The sequence below is a fragment of the Colossoma macropomum genome, unplaced genomic scaffold (genome assembly GCF_904425465.1).
Source record: "Colossoma macropomum unplaced genomic scaffold, Colossoma_macropomum, whole genome shotgun sequence".
In the NCBI taxonomy this organism is placed as follows: Eukaryota; Metazoa; Chordata; class Actinopteri; order Characiformes; family Serrasalmidae; genus Colossoma; species Colossoma macropomum.
The window spans coordinates 36,639,038-36,659,837 of record NW_023494795.1 but is presented as its reverse complement, the minus strand read 5'-3'; the positions used below and the strand labels follow the sequence as shown (position 1 = coordinate 36,659,837).

General features: G+C 37.7%; 2 protein-coding genes across 2 annotated transcripts; both read left to right on the top strand.

The window, feature by feature from the left end:
• The first annotated feature begins 1,509 nt into the window (after window positions 1-1,509).
• paplnb (papilin b, proteoglycan-like sulfated glycoprotein) lies at window positions 1,510-16,301 on the top strand. The gene is made up of 14 exons (XM_036582332.1): window positions 1,510-1,632; window positions 2,726-2,782; window positions 4,072-4,181; window positions 4,268-4,328; window positions 5,453-5,555; window positions 6,960-7,090; window positions 7,177-7,277; window positions 8,935-9,130; window positions 10,010-10,186; window positions 10,394-10,544; window positions 12,219-12,299; window positions 12,506-12,647; window positions 12,882-12,957; window positions 15,810-16,301. The coding sequence occupies exons 2-14, from the start codon at window positions 2,726-2,728 to the stop codon at window positions 16,065-16,067; spliced, it is 1,644 nt and encodes a 547-aa protein (XP_036438225.1). The 5' UTR covers window positions 1,510-1,632; the 3' UTR covers window positions 16,068-16,301.
• A 376-nt stretch (window positions 16,302-16,677) lies between these two features.
• erh (ERH mRNA splicing and mitosis factor) lies at window positions 16,678-20,252 on the top strand. Its single transcript, XM_036582333.1, has 4 exons — window positions 16,678-16,878; window positions 17,486-17,573; window positions 17,671-17,791; window positions 19,152-20,252. The coding sequence occupies exons 1-4, from the start codon at window positions 16,693-16,695 to the stop codon at window positions 19,252-19,254; spliced, it is 498 nt and encodes a 165-aa protein (XP_036438226.1). The 5' UTR covers window positions 16,678-16,692; the 3' UTR covers window positions 19,255-20,252.
• Window positions 20,253-20,800: the final 548 nt, after the last annotated feature.

The window sequence follows — 20,800 nt, the reverse complement described above, 5'->3', positions numbered from 1 at the left end:
AACCATGGAGCCTGAAGAGTCACTCACACCCCATGATTTAATACGCTGTGTTTAGTGGCAATGGTGCGTGCGGTACGAATCATCTGCGGTGAGGACATTGAAAAAGCTCTCACTGCATGAAGGCCACACTTTCCCTGAGATCTCTCTTTCATAAACACGTGTGCACAGTCTATCTATCTTCTAGACTTTTCAGCAAGCCACTGCTGGACTCCTGAGGGAGACTTACTGGATTTTTGTCAACAGCTTGTAAAAGATCAATTATGTTTTTCCAGTGAGGGATAGTCTGATGAATGTTTTGAACATTTTCTCCTATTGTGTTGCAGAAATGAATGAAAGAGTAAAAGGAGCCTGAACTAATGACCATGTCTGTCACTGTCTGTATAAGATGGATATAAATAAATTGTATTTGGAACATCACCAATGCCACCCTGAGTACTTTTCATTAAAAATATATAGATATATTTTTGACTATATCAGAAATTTTGAAGTTTTTTTATTGAGTAGTGAAATATTAAAAACTGCAAAAACTGCATTTTTAGGGGTGCACTGATATAGCAATTATTGGCTGATTCTGATAATCAGTATTTTTCACATACTTGCAGTGGGGTCATGCAGCATAACACTTTGAGTGAAAAGTAGAATCTTTGAATGTTTACACGAATATTCAGAATTTCTAAGTATATGATTTGGTCCCCCTTTTGCTTTAATGACAGAAAGTGCCCAAGTTAGCATAGAGTTTGTGAAAAAGCTTCTGATCAGTATAACAAATCCACCAGAACCATCGTCTGAACACGTGTTTCAATGGAAGGAATAAAACGAAAACAAAGAATTTTACCTATTTGTACAAAGGCCTTAATGCTTCAGTTTGAATAGTGACCTAGAAATAGTGCAGAATTTCAAATATTTCTTGTCATAACTTTTTTATTTTTTATTTTTCAAGATTCTAAAACTTTCTGTTGTTTATTTCCAGGTTTAAATGAAAAAAAGACTTTCACCATGGTCTTATCTGTTGATGCTGATCTCAATACGTAAACATTTATAAAATGTAAAAACTTTAGATCGATGTTTTTTTTCATAATATATGTTGTTGGGAGTGGGCTTTACACAAACAAAAAATATCAGTGTAATATTATGATTAATATCACCTTTTATAGAGAATTTAGAACGTGTTTTCCATTATACATCAGTTGTTTTATCTTTTGAAAAATTCTTTATATCCGTATATACAGCGTTTTGCAATGAAACCTTTCATTTAAATATTTTATGTAACATTAGGCAATATAATAGTTTTTCCATTCCTATTCATTTTATTCTTTTATAAGTATGACATTTTATAAATATGAGAAATGTTACACAGTTTGTCGTTCATCTGCTCTGTTACTCTGTGTAAACTTCATGACATGGCAAAAGAGGACGTTTTCCTTCTTTGGGAGGGGTTAATTATGATTTCATAAGTGAAGTGTTTTGTAGGTGTTTATGTATGTGTGTGTGTGTGTGTGTGTGTGTGTGTGTGTGTGTGTGTGTGTGTGCGTGCAGGGAAGAGAGATATGCAGTCCAGGCGGGACATAAACATCAGTTCACTCTTGCAGTGACTGGATTAACGTCTGACACAGAGCGAGACAGAAGGACAAGGTAAGAACCTCTCAAAGACAAAATTCTACGCTTAGTCAGTATAAAGAACTGAAATAGGATCAAATAACAGCATTTATAGACATAGAACAGTCAAGAAATATACATTGAAAGGCAGACTTAACTGAAATGTTCTGAAACTGGAATCTTAACTGAAAACACCTAAAAGAAAAGGTATTTTCTGTAGATTTGAGTGCACAATTTCTATTTATTTGCTAAATTGAACACTTTGGAAACTGTGCCATAACATTTGCACACTCTATATTTTATGTTTTTTTGTTTTTTTTTCCAAAATGGTAAATTCGGGTATTAAACAGTAATTGTGCATTAAAAAAATGCAGTGACACTGATGTGGTGGTGGTGTGTTAGTGTGTGTTGCACTGGTCTGAGTGGATCAGACACAGCAGTGCTGCTGGAGTTTTTAAACACCTCAGTGTCACTGCTGGACTGAGAATAGTCCAACAACCAAAAATATCCAGTCAACAGCGTCCTGTGGGCAGTGATGAAGGAATAGAGGATGACCAGCCCAAACTGTGCAGCAACACATGAGCTATCGTCTCTGACTTTACATCTACAAGGTGGACCAACAAGGTAGGAGTGTCTAATAGAGTGGACAGTGAGTGTTTAAAGACTCCAGCAGCACTGCTGTGTCTGATCCGCTTGTACCAGCGCAACACACACTAACACACCACCACCACAACAGTGTTACTGCAGTGCTGAGAATGATCCACCACCCAAATAAAACCTGCTCTGTCGTGGTCCTGTGGTGGTAAAAGGGGGCTAGCAGGGGGTATTATTTGAGTGGCGCACTGGTCTCAGGACAGCAGCAACACTTACATGAGAGGCTAACAAACTAAGCAAAGAAGCAGATCAAGTACAATCTGTAATTGTACAAAATGCACCTGTATGATAAGTGGAGCTGATAAAATGGACAATGACTAAATAAAAGACAGATGTGTGTAAAGTAGTGTAGTTGCAAAAAAGAAAAGAAAAAAAAATGCATCATTTATTAGATTAAATTTTAAGGTCTTTCTGTGAGGCTTGCTTTACCTCAGTAATGTCAGTGCTGGGCATTGTGTGTGTTTCCCTTGTGCAGATGATTCTCCTGTCACTCCTGGGGGTCCTGTACCTGCTCACAGCTCCAGTGCTCTCTGTGAGTAACACCTACCTGGTTATATGTGCTGGGATCTAACTATCACTAACATAAGTCCAGGTTTCCCATTCATCAATGCTCAGTCAACAGCAAGTACTTTAACTAAGCTCACACTTTAATCTAAATTTCACTGCATACGTGCACCTGCAGATGAATTAAAGATGCTCATTGTCTGGTGAGATTTTTTTTAAATCACAAAGTTTAGCTAGGTATAAACAAACATTTATCCAGGTTTGGGCAACTACTAAAACTTGCAACAGGCTGAAGATTATTTGCTGTCACTAGTGCTGGTAGGGATCTATTGCAAGAGCAGCATGACAGATAAAGCACTGAGCGTTTTTCTTTAGTGATAATGTAGGTTTCATCTGTACACTACGGAGCCCCACTGGTGATATAACTTGTTAATAAAAACAATGTGTGGGCACAACATAGTAATCCTTAGGAATGACTTGGTTATCTCTTCCCTCACCTAACTAAGACGTGACCACAACTTACTATTATGACTTAATTATCTTGTCCCCACACCTTAGTAAGTAGCGCCTATGACTTAATTAAGTCATACCCACGCCTTACTAAGTCGTGACCACAACTTGATTATCGTGACTTAACTATCTTGTCCCACACCTTACTAAGTAGCGGCTATGACTTAATCATCCTGGCTATGACTTAATTATCTTGTTCACATGCCTTATTTAGTCATTGCTATGACTTAATTATCTCATACCCACTCCTTACTAAGTCGTAGCTATGACTTAATCATCTCATACCACCGCCTTACTAAGTCGTGACCACAACTTGATTATCGTGACTTAATAATCTTGTCCCACACCTTACTAAGTAGTGGCTATGACTTAATTACCTTGTTCCCCATGCCTTACAAAGTCATGACTATATCTTAATTATCTTGTTCCCATGCCTTACTAAGTTGTGGCTGTGATTTAATGATGTTATACCTGTGGTATTCTAAGTCATAACTATAGCTTAATGATCTCGTGTCTGTGCCTCACTTAGTTGTGGCTATGACTTAATTATTTTGTTCCCATACCTTACTAAGTGGTGACTTAAGTATCTTGTTTCCATGCTTTACTGAGTTGTGCCATGTCTTAACAATCTCAATGCTACACCTCAGTTGTGGCCATGCACTATTTTTAGAAACAATATCACCAGTAGGGCACCATAGTGTAGGCCTGCTTTACTGTCTCTAAGAATGTGTGGTAGAGACTTTGAATTGATCATCATTCTATGAAGTAGCTTGTGTTTACTTTTTACTTTCTTTGTGTGTGTCATAGTTGAGACAGCCAAGTGATGACCACTGGGGAGAATATGGACCATATGGAGATTGCAGCCGCACCTGCGGCACTGGAGTGGCTGTGAGGACAAGGGTCTGCAACACCATGAGGTATGTATGTGCATGTGTGAATGTGTATGTGCTTGTGTGGTTTCCTTTATAATTTTTTTCTCTCTTTTTCCCAATATTATTTACAGGACAGATGGTGGACACAACTGTGTTGGACCTTCCAAGTCCTACAAGCTCTGCAACACACAGGTAAGGGGATAAGACAGCATGATACAGACGGCAGAGGTGGCACCAATCCTATACCTGCAGAAAATACTGTATCAAATATCATTGAAAAAATAACGCCCATCAGCTTCTGTAACAAATCTAGCCTGAAATATCACAGAATCGCTTGCAGAGCAATATAATAGATAATAACTGTGGCTGCATGTAGCCTAAGAAGATGGACTGGCTAGCTAAGCGTTACCGGGTTATTATTATCTGAGTTACTGTAGCCTTCCTGTCAGCTCAAACCAGTCTGGCCGTTCTCTGTTGACAATCATCATCATAAGTCATTTCCGTCTGCAGAACTGCTGCTCACTGAATTTTTTTCTTTATTGCACCATTCTGAGTAAACTAGAGACTGTTGTGTATGGAAATCCCGGGAGATCAGCAGTTATGGAAATACTCAAACCATTACTCAATACTCATTATTCCTGTATGGAAGTATTTGAGCTGTTTGAATGTAATACTTTTAGATATTAGTCATCTTAAGTACTTACAATAGCTTATTTTAAAATGTATAGGTTTACATATGCCAATATTGACATCAATGCTGGAAAAGAAAAAGTGGTATAATGCTATCTTTTTGGGCTCATTAATGGTGGCGTGGTGATATGGTGATGATATGGTATAAGTAAAACCTGTCCCCACTATATTAATTTCAAATACTGTACACAGTACTGTACAGCACACAATAAACGCTTTTTGTGATTGGTTAAAAGCAAAATTTTGCTATGGCCAGTTTCCCATGGAAAAGGTGCATCTTTGTAAGTTTTCATGGCTTAATTCATAGCTTAATAAAAAAATTTAATAAAAAGCCTGGAGTCAAGACAGGGTATGTGGAGTAAAAAATATAATTGCAATAGAATATAGTACGTGGAACAGGGTACATTTATGTTCTCTAACTAAAGGTACCAAAGATGTACCCTGAGGGTACCACCCAGCTACTTGATGGTACCACCCCAGTGACAGTTTAGTACCTTTTCTTTAGAGAGTGTAGTATGAACCTAGTATGGACCCAAGTACGTCTAATATATCTAATCCCATGCATACAGCAGCGTCTGTCTGGGTGAGCAGGTGTTAACTGATGTGCTTGTTGTGTCCTGTATAAGGAATGTCCATCTGGATCTCTGGATTTCCGTGAGGAACAGTGCTCCCGGTTCGACAGAATGGATTTCCAGGGCAAACGCTACGCCTGGCAGCCTTATTATGGAGGTATGAAAATCTGAAAACTACATATTTTGTGCAATTAAGTAACTTTTTGTGTTTTAATGACACATATTATGATTTTATGTGTGTACAATTGCTCAAAGCTGTGTTTACTAGTCATGTACTGGCTAGCATTTTTGGGTTATGCACAAAATTAGCTAAAATTGACACTACTGAAACAGTCACTACTGAAACATTTGTTTTGGAGGTGGTTTTATTGTTGTGGTGGTGAAAAAATGGAAGGTTTCAAATGGAAAGTTTGAGCACTGGTTTGGTTAAGTATAAATGTAATTAAGGTTTAGGGTCATTCAAAGCAAAAGGAGTTCTAAAGTCAAGGTCAATTAAAGTTAAAAGTCTGATGATTTTAACTCAAACTTGAAACCAATTCAGTAGAATGATCCTTATATGATACATCACTTCTTCATTCTGTTAGAGCAAGTAAGGCAGCTCACACTCCTTTACTGTCCACGTTTAGTAGTTGTGGATGCTAAAATAACAGTAGAGCTAGAGTTCTGTCTTTTCTCTATTGCCCTCTTGAGTACTGACTGTTTTAACCACCATTCTTAAGCGTAAGGACTTATGTAAGGACTCAGGGTGAGTTTGTATAGAAGGACCGTGCCTTTGCAATGCATTTGTCAAGTGTTGTAATTTGCATTAGCATACGGTTGAATATATTTCTGACCTAAATTGTCACCAACTTGCCTCAGATTGTTGTTATTCAGAAAACCCAAACAGACTTGCTTATCTGGTTTCTGATAATGTATGACATACTGTTATCTATAAAAGTGGACAAGAGCACAAACAAATGGTGATACCACTGCCATCCATAGCTGGGAGTCCAAGAGAGCACGATTGGCCATGCTGTCTCTGGTTGGGTAGGATGGCCCTCCCTTTCCCCATCACTCAGCACAATGCTAGCCAGTGTGAGCATCTGTTAGCTGACGTAACAGAATTGGTAGTTAGCGCTCTGCTTCAAGCGTGCTGAGCTGTCCGATGACACTTCATTAAGGGCTGTTAAGATAAGGTGGCTGGCTTCACATGACTCTGAGGTAGCACATGTTAGCCTTGACCTTCCTAGTGCATTGCGTGATTAAGGGAGACCAGGTAGAATTGGACATAATTACATTGGAGACAAAACTGGGGAAAAATGCCAAAAAAGAGCATAAGCTAAAATTCTCCATGCCCATTTTTACAATAGTATGTGATACAGCTTGACATGAATTGAGGCAATGATGATGATTCAAGCATGCAGTTTGCACAATGCTAATTGCTGTGGATAACCTTCACTTAGCTACATTAGCCTTTAGCTCCAGTGCCAAACTAAAGCTTCAACATTTGGACACCAAACATGTCTGTAAATGATCATATATAAATTCCATTTTTTTCGAATGTGTTTGTGCTTGTGTGCAGGCTCGAACCCATGTGAGCTGGTGTGTGTACCCCGAGGAGAGAATTTCTACTATCGCCATCGTCCTACTGTAGTGGACGGTACTCGATGTTACGTGGGCCGCAGTGACATCTGCGTTGAGGGTGTCTGCAGGGCAAGTGCACACTCAAGCACTTTAACGACATGCACACTCATGAATTAGACACAGACACACGCTAATGCTGCTGTCTTGATTTACAGGCGGTGAGTCATGGTGAAATTGTGGGCTTTGACCATCCACCCTCTCCTTCTGTCAGTCACATCCCGAGACCTGGAATAACTCACACTACAGAGGCTTATAGGTCTGTTTATGTGTGGCTAAGGTTTATAGTTGGCTATTACTTTAGAATTAGGGTTGGGAGATATGGCAAAAATATAATATCATGATACTTCAACATATTTTCACGATACACAATTTGTGACGCGACTTTTTTTTTTGCTTGAAAAGTTGAAACAGACAAATAATAATAGTAATGCCACCAACAGACAGTAATATGTCCTTTGTAAATATGATCAAAACTATGAGTACAATGTTTTTATTATGAATATGACACTATTTATTTTATAGTTTGACATATTGCACTGCACCAAATCCTTTTAAACAGGACTAAATATGCTCTCTTTGTTATAAGGCATGCAGTTGCAGTTTTTTTTAAGGGGAATTCAACTGAAGATGTAAACAAAGTCACTCAGAGTGGTTTGATGTGTTGCTACATTTTAGAGAAAATTACATAGACTTGTTCATAGTGGTGGTGAAAGAAACCAGACATCTGAAGTGTTTAATGCCTATGAAAGTTATAGGTATGAATACACAGCTTGAAGCGAGAGACGTTGTTTTGCGATGGTTTTGAGGTTTTTGGCCTAAAACATATATTTTTTTTCAAAAAATCCATTCATAGTGGAGATACATACAGGGAGCTGTAAGGCAAAACATTACCCAAATAAGCCAAAGAAGATTTTTTTTCAGATTTACCCCTAATTTATCTTTAAAAACATTACACATTACTCAGAAGACACGTGTACTATCACTGGCCATTTTGGATAATACAATGGCAGTATTTGCACTGTAGCCTTCACCATTACTGCAAAAAATCAGACTAAGTAAGTTTCTTTACAGTGAATTATATCATGTTAAAAAAATGCAATGACTTTGTTTACATCTCAGCAATCTAATTATGTAAAAATTTTGCAAACAATAGAGGAATTCCCCTTTAAGTCATGATGATAGTTTTAATGAGATCAGAAAAGCAATTTATGATGTGATGTAATTTAGGATGACAATGATAACAATCGCCATGCTGCTCACCTTTGGAATACACTCCACTCCAATTTTTGGAAGCAACATTAACTTTGTAAAAACATGATTTTTTTTTCCTGGCCAATTATCCAACAACAAGCCACTTCATTAAATACACCCCCTACACTCGTTGTCCATTTTACCAGCTCCACTTACGAAAAACTCTAGCAGCACTGCTGTGTCTGATCCACTCATACCAGCACAGCACACACTAACACACCACCACGTCAGTGTTACTGCAGTGCTGAGAATGATCCACCATCCAAATAATACCTGCTCTGTGGGGGTCCTGCCCATTGAAGAACAGGGTAAAAGGGGGCTAACAAAGCATGCAGAAAAAAGATGGACTACAGTCTGTAATTGCAGAACTACAAAATACACCTGTATAGTAAGTGAAGGTGATAAAATGGACACTGAGTGTCGATAGAAGAGGTGTACTTAATAAAGTGGCTGGATGGTGTATGTTTATCAGCAGAGAACTTAAAGGTGATTAATTGAGTCAGAGGCATTCAATTAGGACTAAATAATAAATGTAAGAACCCTTATCAACAAAGAAAACGAAGCCTTTTCTCATATAATATGTTATAGTGATGTCACTGCCAATCAACGGAAAATTGGACTACTGTAATACTTTCTGTACTTACATCTTTATGTGTGTCCAGGTATTCATTTGGTGCTTATTCAGAGTGCACGGCTCCGTGTGGTGGGGGCACGCAGACCCGCAGTGTAAACTGTGTGCTTGATGGACATGTGGTGGACGACTCGTACTGCGTTGCACAGGGCTTACAGAGGCCAGCTGCCCATAGAGCCTGCAACCAGCACGCCTGCGCTGAGTACAGTGTCAGCAGCTTTAGCACGGTAACCGTGGCGGGGGGGGGTGTGCAGATTTGGTCTGACAAGTGGGGGGACCAACATCAGGAGGCTAAACTTACATCCAGCAATTAGAACATGAAAAATGTATAAACAAATTACACCTACAATTATGCTTGTTATATTGCTATTTCATTCTTTATATACCGATACTAAAAAACAAAAACAAATAGCATTTTTTAACAGGAATACATAGTAGAGAGATTCAGTTTTGGCAGTTTTTTCTCTCTTCATATTGCTATACATGTTTTAGAAAAATTCCCAATAATGCTAAAAATTATGATAAATAAGAAGAAAAAAGGAAGAACTATTAATAACTGTTGTGGCTTAAGTCAACATATGACCATAGTACAGTAGTGTTGAAAATGATCCCTGGGCAGGTAAGTGCTTCTTTGTTTTTGTCATTACTGGCTATAACTAAAAGAATCTATTTTGGGTTTAAAAGAGTTTCACACTGTAATTGACAGCTGCATAAGGACTGATATCTGACAGCTCTTATGAAACTCAGTTATGTACTTTTTCAACAATCATCCCACAACCCTCCAAATGTTCTCATATCATTTCTAAAAGTGGATGGAACGCGTCCACTCTATCAATTCAGAATGTGACTTTACATCACACGATTTACGGTTGTAGATTTACATTCTGCATTATATATTATTTGTTTCATTACAGTATGGAAATTTCGACGCATGCATCAAGAGAAATTCCTTTTACAGGTTTTTACATTGACTATTAGCCTTGTTATTTAATAAATCCTAAAAAAAATGATTTGGAATCTATGAAACTACTTTGTAACGTATGTAGTTATGAGAGTGAGGAATGGATTTGTGGACCCAGTGGTCACGCTTCTTGTGCGGCCCCTAGTGCTCAGTGACGTGTGGTGAGGGTCAGCAGGTGAGGGAGGTTTTCTGCGTTGGTAGCCGAGGACAGCGTCTCCCTGAGCACCACTGCAGTGGTCTCTCGCGCCCTGCGGAGGTCCGTACCTGTCAGAAACCTGCCTGCCACCAGGTGTTCCGCTACTATGTCAACGATTGGAGCCTGGTAAGAAGAACAAACTGACACTCCACCATGATCTTAGACATTTCTTTTAATCTTCTTATGATGATCAAAGTCAGGTTTTGCATGAGTGGAGCTGCTGCAAGTTAGTGTAGAGTAGTTAATGTATGGTAGCTTTAAAGAAACAAAAGAGGAAGCGAGAAGGAGAAGAAGCTTTTGACTTTTTATAATTGTCCTCTATCTGGCTCTCAGTGCACTCGGAGTTGTGGCACAGGGACCCGGGAGCGTAGAGTGGTGTGTATGGATCTGGATCAGAACCAATATGGAGATGAAAGATGTTCCCCTCAGTCCAAACCTCACAGTGTAGAGAACTGCAACACACAGCCCTGCCCTGGAGCACAGGGTGAGAGTGCATGCCAGATTCCAATCATAATCCTTGAGGTCCAGATACTACACTGTCCCTTTATGCCTTTATCCCTTGACAAAGTGGCCAACATGTTTCATCAAGTAATGGAGTTAATTTCCTGTCAAAAGGAATCAAACTTGAATGCAGTGACAAGATTTTAGTTATTGTATGAATAATTATACAAATTGCAAATCCATAATCCGATTCATAAACTGCAAGTGTGATTGTGATCTAAGTTTTGTGAATATGATCCTCACATGAGAGCTACAAAAGTTAATGTACATCATTTCAGTGTTCATGCTGCGATTATGAATCACAGTTTAGTTGTTAAAAACTTTTACTCTATGTTTACAATTCACCTGCCAAAACACGCTATTACAACTCCAGGATCTTCACAGAATCAGCTGACATTTTGAGTGTATAAACAATCTTGTTTTGTTTTTAAGGAGCTTTAGTTAGTTTAGTTGGTTTACTGCATTCATTTAAATACAGGTCAAAGTGGATTTACAAATCACTGCTGTTTGTTTTATTTTGCATTTCACATACTGTTAATGTCCCAGCTGTTTTGGAACTGGGTTTGTATGATTTGTATGAAAATCACATGAAAAGCATACGTAGGAATTTCAAATTGAGTTACCGATTTACAAATTTGATTATGAATTTAATTCAATGACAAGTTCAGCACTGCATTCACACAAGACTCCTTTTAACGGGAAATTAATTCTATGCTGTTCATTTGAGTACCAGTGATTACCAAATCCAGGAGAAGATTTGGACTTGAGGTCTGGATTTGAATACTGTCCATTCAAAGTAAGGTTTTGTACTGTATTGTTTTTTTTAGGGCTGAAAAGGGTAAAAAGGGTGAATTTGACTTTGGGTCTTCATCCAAAAGAGGAAAATGCTGATTTTTTTATTTGATGAGTCATAAAATTAAAGAAAATTAAAAACAGTGTTTATAAATGCTGTTTCTTTTGTTCTTGTCCACTGGTCATTGCTGGCGTGTTCAAACAGCACCAGAAACTTCTTGCAGGAAAAACGCCTCACTTGGCTTTTAGGTCTTCAGTAACATGGATGAATGTTCTACTGAAAGGCCTTTATTATTGAAAGGGTTTCAATAATAAAAGTGTTTTTTCATTACATTGTTAATATTATGTTTCATTTAAAAGCATAAATAAAAAGCAACATCATATAATTTATGTTAAAGTACAAAAAAGGTAAATTTGTAAAGCAATTGGCCCAGGGTGTCCTGAATGTAAAATCTGGCTCTGGTCAAGAATTTTAATTTGTTTTTATTTACTATTCTTTACTATATTATACTATTATTTTATTCAACACCTTAGCAACCACCTAGGATACCACAGCATTTGCCTATCAACACCTTAACAGCCACTTGGGATACCACAGAAATGGCCTTGTAACAATTTAGCAACCACGTTGAATGCCACAGCAATGGCAGAGTAACACCTTAGCAACCACCTGGGATACCACAGCAATGGCTTAGCAACACTAGAGATTTCTTAGAAACGGCTTTGTCAAGCCAACTTACAGTTTATTCACAAATGTTCCCCTTTGAGTTACTGATGTTTTCGTAAAAAACTGTGTTTTGGTAATTGAGAGTATGATGCACAAATATCAGAGGATCCATATTTGATTGTGTGTATCTCTGTTTAGTGGTGCCCAGTGTTCAGGACCCCAGTGGTCATGAGAGCTCTCTGAGAGGATTTGTACCTTATGTCCATGGTGAACCGTCAGGTAGGCATTTTCACTTACATAACAAGCATGACCACACATATTACTGATCCATATTTAAATTTTTATCATAAAGGTTAAAGATACAAAGCTACAGATACAAGATACAAGTACAGTTTAATAAAAACATTAGAAGTAGTAGTTTGGAACATGAATCACCCACTTCCAGCATAACAAATGCTTTAGTTCCTGTCTTGAATTATTGACAGTCCATCGGCCATACAACCCATACACGCCTATGGTTGGTCCACACTGTGCTCAGTCATACTACGGCTGCTGTCCTGATGGCCACACTGCTGCTACAGGACCAAGAGGAGAGGGCTGTGCTCCAGATGACTGTGTTAGAAGCAGGTACTAGCACTTTTCATTTATGTGGCGGTACAGTCATTCAAATGTAGTACTTTCCTATGTAACTATTATGAATTTAATGAAGGTCTGTCTATTTTTTTCTTTTCATTTTTGTAAATGTTGATATTTGTTGATACATTGATATGCACTATGAGTAGGTGCACTTTCATCATCATCGTAATCAATATAACGTGGCATGTTTGCTTCTTTACCTGGGTGTTTGTGTGTGCCTGGCAGGTTTGGCTGCTGTCTGGATGGAGTAACTCCTGCTCAGGGCTATGGACGAGCAGGGTGTCCAGACTACGTCCACAGGGTAAGACATTGCAGTTCAAAAGTATCTACAGCCTCATTCATCATTCTGAATAAAGTTATAAAAAAATACATATATAAAATATGTATCTGATATCCAATATATAGATCCACTTGTACCCACGTAACATACACTAACATGCCACCACCACGTCGGTATCACTGCAGTGCTGAGAATCATCCACCACCCAAATAATATCTGCTCCTATGGGGTCCTGACCATTGAAGAACAGTGTGAAAGGGGGCTACAAAGTATGCAGAGAAACAGAAGTATTACAGTCTGTATTTGTAGAACTACTAGGTACACCTTTATGGTGAGTAGAGCTCATAAAATGGACAATGACTGTAGATATAAAGAGGCGTACTTAAAGTGGCTGGTTGACACACACACACACACACACATATATACATACATATATATATATATATATATATATATATATATATATATATATATATATGTATTTGTGTGTATGTAAACAAAACAATAGTTTGATACATTTGCTTACATTGGCTGTATTGAGCATTGCATCTGAAATGACATCAAAAATAAAACATAAAAAACACTATTTAAACACTATTTGGCCATGTTTTGTCTCTATTCAATATGCCATTTCAATTCCTATCTTGCTTCAATCTTAAAAAAAATAAAACAAAATAATAATCATTTTTAAAAACTGAAAATATGCTGTCCTCAATTTTCATGTCACTACCGAAACACACACAATTAATCTCTCTGGACTGAATCAACTTGTGGCCACCCCCCTAAATATGTGACCAGGAAGAAATAAAAAACCTTTTACTCCGTCTTGACCTTGCGGTGAGTAGATGTCTTTTAACATTTTGAACAAAGTCCGAAAATCCATACGTTTTCAAAAAGTGTCACCACTTTATAACTCTAATACTATAAGAGTTAATAAAACATTGTGTCTGTCAAACAGAAATTGCTGATAATTTTTTTTCCGTTAATGTACACATTTAGAGATAAGTGCAAGATTAGCTTGGACTGTCATAATTAAAACAAATATATCACTACCAAAACAAACTTCTGTTTAGTATTGACACATTTGTTTCAGCAGTGATAATTCAGTCATCAGTTCATGATTTCTGGCACTATATTTGAACGCTGCTGCTACACCTACACCAAAGTCATAGCATAATTATACATTATGCTAAATAGTCAGTCACCTCTTACATTTAACACAGCACTTTATTTGATTCATGTTATTTTAAAAGGCAACTGATTTAAAATTTAAAATGCCAGTTAAAAAGTAAATAATGTTTATACTGCATTGGCTAATAGAATGTACTTGAAATGTGCTAATCTAGCCCTTGTGTTCATTTAGCTTACAAAACTAAAAAAATTGTTTTATTGCTCAGTCAACAACAAAAAATGAAGTGGTTGGTATACAGCATAGTAGCACTGCTGCTCTGCATGTCTGTTTGATTCTGGGTGCTTTAAACTTACAAAATATCCCTGACCAAAGAAAAACATATATCTCCACAATGGTAACTTTACAGAAGAAGGCAAAAACGTTCTTTTCTTTTAATGTTTCTTTTAATAATGTAAAGAGGTTTACAAAGTGAATTTGGAGCATTTCTATTAGCCTATTCAACATGAAATTTCTACATGTAATATGAGACTGCTATCGTGTTCAAATGATGTAGAAAAATCAAAATGGGCAAAAATGGAGATTTTTTTGGAGAGCGATTTGGATAAATTTTATCTGCTCAGGAAATTTCTATGTTTAAAGGGAACCCCAAAACCACTCTGTTTAACAATCCTTATACAGTTGTATGCAAAAGCTTGAATGACCTCTAATTGCATGTTTTGTTGATTTTGTAAGTGAAAGTAAGTTAACACATCCTCTATAGAGAAGACACTTAAATAAGATTTTTTCTACAAATTTTAGTGCACAATTTCAATGAGCCATAACTTTTGCATAGGCCACATTTATTATTTTTCAGTAAGTTCAGCAAAGAAACAGTAATTGCGCATTAAAATGTACAGTAGTGTGTTAACTGTGTAACTTATTTTTACTTAGAAAATCAACAAAACATTTGATGACCAGGGGAGCTCAGACTTTTATATAGGAATATATATGCACCACTTGGCCACTTCATTAAGTACACCTCCTTGTATAGGAGCACTTAGGAGCAGTCAATCTGTTTCTCTGCAGACTTTGTTAGCCCCCTTTTACACTGTTCTTCAATGGTCAAGACCACCACAGAGCAAGTATCATTTGGATGGTGGATCATTCTCAGCACTGCAGTAACCCTGACGTGGTGGTGGTGTGTTAGAGTGTGTTGTGCTGGTACGAGTGGATCAGACACAGCAGTGCTGCTGGAGTTTTAAACACCTCATTGTCACTGCTGGACTGAGAATAGTCCATCAACCAAAAATATCCAGCCAACAGCGTCCTGTGACCACTGATGAAGGACTAGAGGATGACCAACACAAACTGTGTACCAACAGTTGAGCTACTGTCTCTGACTTTACGTCTACAAGGTGGACTTACCTGGTAGGAGTGTCTAATAGAGTGGACAGTGAGTGGACACAGTTTTTTAAAACTCCAGCAGCACTGCTGTGTCTGATACACTTGTAACCAGAGCAGTGCTGAGAATGATCCACCACCTCCTTTGTGGTGGTCCTGTGGGGGGCTAACAAAGTATGTGCAGAAACAGATGGACTACAGTCTGTAGTTGTAGAACTACAAAGTGCACCTATATAGTAAGTGGAGCTGATAAAATGGACAAGGAAGAAGTGGCTAATGTGTGTGTGTGTGTGTGTGTGTGTGTATGTATATATATATATATACATATATATATATAAAATGCCCCTCTCTCTCTTGGCAGGACTCTGCCTCTGTTTCTGTTCCTGATGTGTGCTCTATGCCACGGTTGGTCGGCCCTTGCTATGAGTGGACCTCTCGTTTTTACTTTGATGCCTCCACCCAGACCTGCACACAGTTTTGGTATGGTGGTTGCCAGGGCAACGGCAACAACTTTGTCTCTGCGGATGAGTGCAGGAGAACATGTGAAGGTTCTGCCAGGGGCTCTGCTCCAGCACCCAGAAGAAGTTACAGAGGAAGACCATACCGTGTTCGTGTCTGAGGAGCAAAAAAAGAAGAGCAGTCGATGAGCAGTTGCAAAGGAATCAAAAACACAAATGCATCCACATGTACAAAAACAACAATGCATATCATCAGAAAAGACATACAATAAGTTTACTTACATATCAGCAATTCTGTGCATGTGCTTTAAAGCAAAAGTGCTAAACACAAAATGCCATTATATTTGTAAAATTCTGATGAAAAATAAAGACTCTCAAAGGCTTCCCAACAATCACACATGTAGTGGTGTACTTAAAAATGGATATCAAATGGAACATAGTGACATTCTGTCTGTCATCCATGTGCATCTCTTTAACTCAAGATTAAATTGACCAAAATTGCTGGTTACTTTTGTGCTTTTGTGTTACTGTTGTTCATAATCATTATATTATATAATTATTATATTATTTTAAAAATAAGTTAGAAGTGTAAGTGCGTAACAACTTCCTATACCAAAGTAACTGGGGCACTGCAGAGAATATCTGATAAATAAAGTACATTAACTAAATTATCGCATTAATTATCTAAATTAACATTATCCAAATGATCATACTGGTTATTATATTAATCGACTAATGTACAAAAACTAAGAAAAGAATGCTGTACAAAAAATCTTAACTGTGATAATGTGCGCGTGGATTTTTATCATTGATGGTCCTGGTCGTGACTTGTATTTTGACAACCTTACCGAAGGAAAAGGACTTTTACTGCAGAAATCCATTCATGTCTTTGCTGCTGTTCGAGAAACGACTACAAGCACTGCAGGCACTCACAGCTTTCCTCGCCACTTTTATATATTTGCCCCGAAGATGGTACGTATTTAAATTGCAAATTTAATACCTTGTTTTATATTTAAGAATGTGTAGTTTGCCTCTGGTTGTCTAGCTGCTTCGTAGTTAGCAATGAAGACTTGTTTGGTAGTTACTTAGCTAATGTTGCAGTGTAGCATCGTGCATTAGTCGCAACGAATAGGTAACGTTAACTGCTAGTTCGCAAGATTAGGGTCGATGTACTCGAAAATGATTATAGCTACAACGAAATCTCAAGAATATTTAATGCCCACTTTCAAACGCTGTTCCTTATGTTCCTCATGACTCACAGCTATATGCTAGCTAATATGGCCACATACGATGACAGAACTTTAAGCTACCTAGGTTAGCGAATAAAATTGGCTAACGTTAGCTAGCTAGCTAACAGTTCGATTGAAAATCTCAAAACTTCGCTGTAAAGGGTTAATATTTTGAAAATCGCGCTATTAGGGAGATAAGGTGTGTCGTGTTGGTTATGAGCTGTCTAGTTTGTGCATTCGTAACGATCGTCTCTTTAATATTTTTAATCTGTGTCAATGAAAACATATCTATCGGTGTGTGACAAAAAATCTGATTTTTTTCACCTTTCTCGTTTTCCCCTCGCTCTCAGTCTCACACAATCCTATTGGTTCAGCCCACAAAAAGGCCAGAGGGAAGAACCTATGCAGATTATGAGTCTGTCAATGAATGCATGGAGGGTGAGCTCTCTTTGAAATTAGTTTACAGTCGTCTTTAACAAGACGAAGTGCATTACTAAATGAAGATAAGATGTATTTACTACTTCCTTTTCTGTAGGGGTGTGTAAAATGTATGAAGAGCATCTGAAAAGAATGAATCCCAACAGTCCCTCCATCACCTATGATATCAGTCAGCTGTTTGATTTCATTGACGACCTGGCTGATCTCAGTTGTCTGGTGTAAGTACCTATGATAAATATGACATTGTGATGCATATATTGTTGCATGTTGGGCCAGTTTCCCAGACCCAGAGTAAAGGGGAATTCTACAGATTTTTCACAATTTTTAGGTAATGAAATGAAGATGTGAACCAAGTCAATCAGAGTGGTTTGATGTGAAATGCTCCCTTGTAGCGAAACCTTGTGAGGTGTGGTGGTGATGGAAACCTTACATCCAAAGATTTTAATGTTTCTAAAAGTTACCTCACAGAACATTCATAAAATGGTTACAAGTTTAGAGAGTTTTGGTCTAAAATATATTTGTTTGAAGAAAACGTATATACCGCTGTTTTACCATTATCATATATATTAACTCAGAAAAGGATTGGATGTTACATAAAAGGGCTGTACTTGCGTTGTATACATCACAACCATATCACTACCGTTGTAAAGAAATTTTCAAAGTTTTTCTACAAAGAACCAGTTCCATGTAGCCTCGTGCATTAGTTGCAACAAATGGGTAACTACTAGTTTGCAAACCACTTTAAATGATGTTTTTTCTGTCTCAGTGATTGTTACACAGAAACTTTGGAATTCTTCTTCAGGTCAAAGACTAAAAATAACTCCAGACTTGTCCACAGAGTTGAAGGCATTCATTCTAACAAAAAGCACACTTGATCAGTTGTTCGATGGGTTATAAGACCAATTGATTAAACATGTAGAATCAGGTTTGCTTTTATTTGTTTAAAATGAAACCCTACAAACGGGGATTGTTAGCAATAAACAAGCCAGCTGACGTTAAACGTCCATTATGCATTTACCTTCTCAAAACAGTGAAATGTATGGTAGAAATTTGACACAGTAGCTGATTAAATCTGTACATTGACTGATCCAAAGCAAATTTATTAGTGTTGATGGTGTGGGAAGCCACGTTGATTTGATATTGTATGCAGAGCTTACACCATCCCAACTTTCCAATTGGGAATTCCCACCTAAGGGACCGTTTTCTTGCCTTGTCAGGTGGGAATTTCCAAGTTATGAGCTTCTTTTGAACGCAGTGTAAGACTGATGAACTGGTCATATGGTGATTCCTAGAATTAGCGTTAATACATGTCCAGGAAGCTGGTCTATTAAATTACTGTTATGGCTAGTTTACTTGTGAGCCGAATATTACGCCTTGGGACACACCAAATGTGTAAATGGATAGTCATTAGTATTTGAATAAATGTGTGTCTAAATCTACATCATCACACAAATCCTTGCAGTTTATGCATTATTACTTTTATTCTCGATATTTATGATGTATAATCAAAGCGTGATACATGAAAAGGTTTGTAGGACTTTTGTAAACATGATGGCCTCTCTCTGGTGATTTGAACAGGTATCGTGCAGATACACAGACATACCAGCCCTACAACAAAGACTGGATCAAAGAGAAAATCTATGTCTTGCTAAGACGCCAGGCTCAACAGGCGGGGAAATAGAGGATGAAGGGACGTTTCACATGGACTCCACCAATTCTTCTGTTGTTTGTTAACTTGAGAACTACACTGCATCATTGGCCAATGTTAACTAATAACAGATGGGTTTCCCAAAAGTATCGCAGGCCTAAGATCTTTTTATCTGTTACAAAGTGTTGAAGTTGAAACTTGCTACGACCTCTTGCATGGATCTTTCCTACGATGCTGTTGGGAAACTGGGTCCTCAGTGTTCTTATTGATATTACGTTGATAATGTTTGTGTGCTCAGTCAGCCAAGAAAGATTTAACATCAAGGTACCTTTATGAGGCCCTTGATTATTAGAGGTTTGTGGTGGGACTTACTGGACAGGAGGGTAAAATTAGAAGGATTTGTTTTAATATATTTTGTATCATTATTCCCCCTTTTTTAAACGTCATGATTTTTCTAGAGATGTTATGCACCCTCCTTTTCCGTGACTCTCCAGTAGTTTACACTGAATTCTGGATTCTGCTCATCTGTTCTAAAGCTGCCAATACACTAGCTTAATAAACTCTTTCATTTACAATTTGAGCTTTTTTTTCCTTTGCTCAGGAAATTGCTGCATTTGGTACACAATATTTCTCCCAGGTTGTGGTTGCAAGGGAACGCAACACACTGAGCCACTAAGAACTGACTGACTGACCGCAAAGCATTTCATCATGTCGGACCTCCTTCCTTGGCTACCTTTGTATCCATAAGAACAGCCTCAAGTGTGACGTTCTGTAGATTTACCTTTTTCCCAGTTTATATCAGATTTAATTCATGTTACTGAAATGTTTGCTTTGTGCTAAATGAAAACTTATGTTTGAAAGGTTTGTAAGTTTGTTGTGGTCCTATGACTATTTTTTTTCCCTTTTTTTGATAATTTCTTGGGTAAACTTTCTCTTACATCAAAATATGTTAATGCCTGCTGTTTCTAAATGGCTCCGTAATATTTTTTGTCATTTACTACAATAAACAAGTTGATTGAAATGAACAGTAAGGTCAGTTCAGTCCTTATTTCCAAAATGCAACAGCCCGCTGAGTGACTGGGGGAGTGTAATCTCAATTTCATTTCCAGATTGTATCCCAATCTGAGTGCTATGAAGTATTCTGTATACGTCTCCTTAATTGGTTTGATAGAATTCAGGGTTTTTTTTTTTAGTTTTAATGCTGTTCATCAATGTTCTCACTAAAATAACTACTGTAATACACTAACCTATTAGGCAAATACCTCATACCACCGGGGGAATCCCTGTTTCAATCCTGACTGACGAAATGGATGACAAGCACAAATTTGTACTGTTGTAGAGTAAATCGGCTTTCTAGCAGTAACATTTGCTGTCTGCCTTTCTGTTACACCTCCAGTAAACAAAAAAAACTACATTTCAAAAACAGACTGCCTCCAAGAATCCCAACGCAGTCGTAGTTTTTCAAAAGTTCTTCCACTCTTTGCATTCTCTCGCAAACGTTTTGCTTTCACTTTCAAAATTATTGCGAGGGAACTCAACGTCATTAAACCATGGCCCCTCAGGAGCCCCGTACAAGATC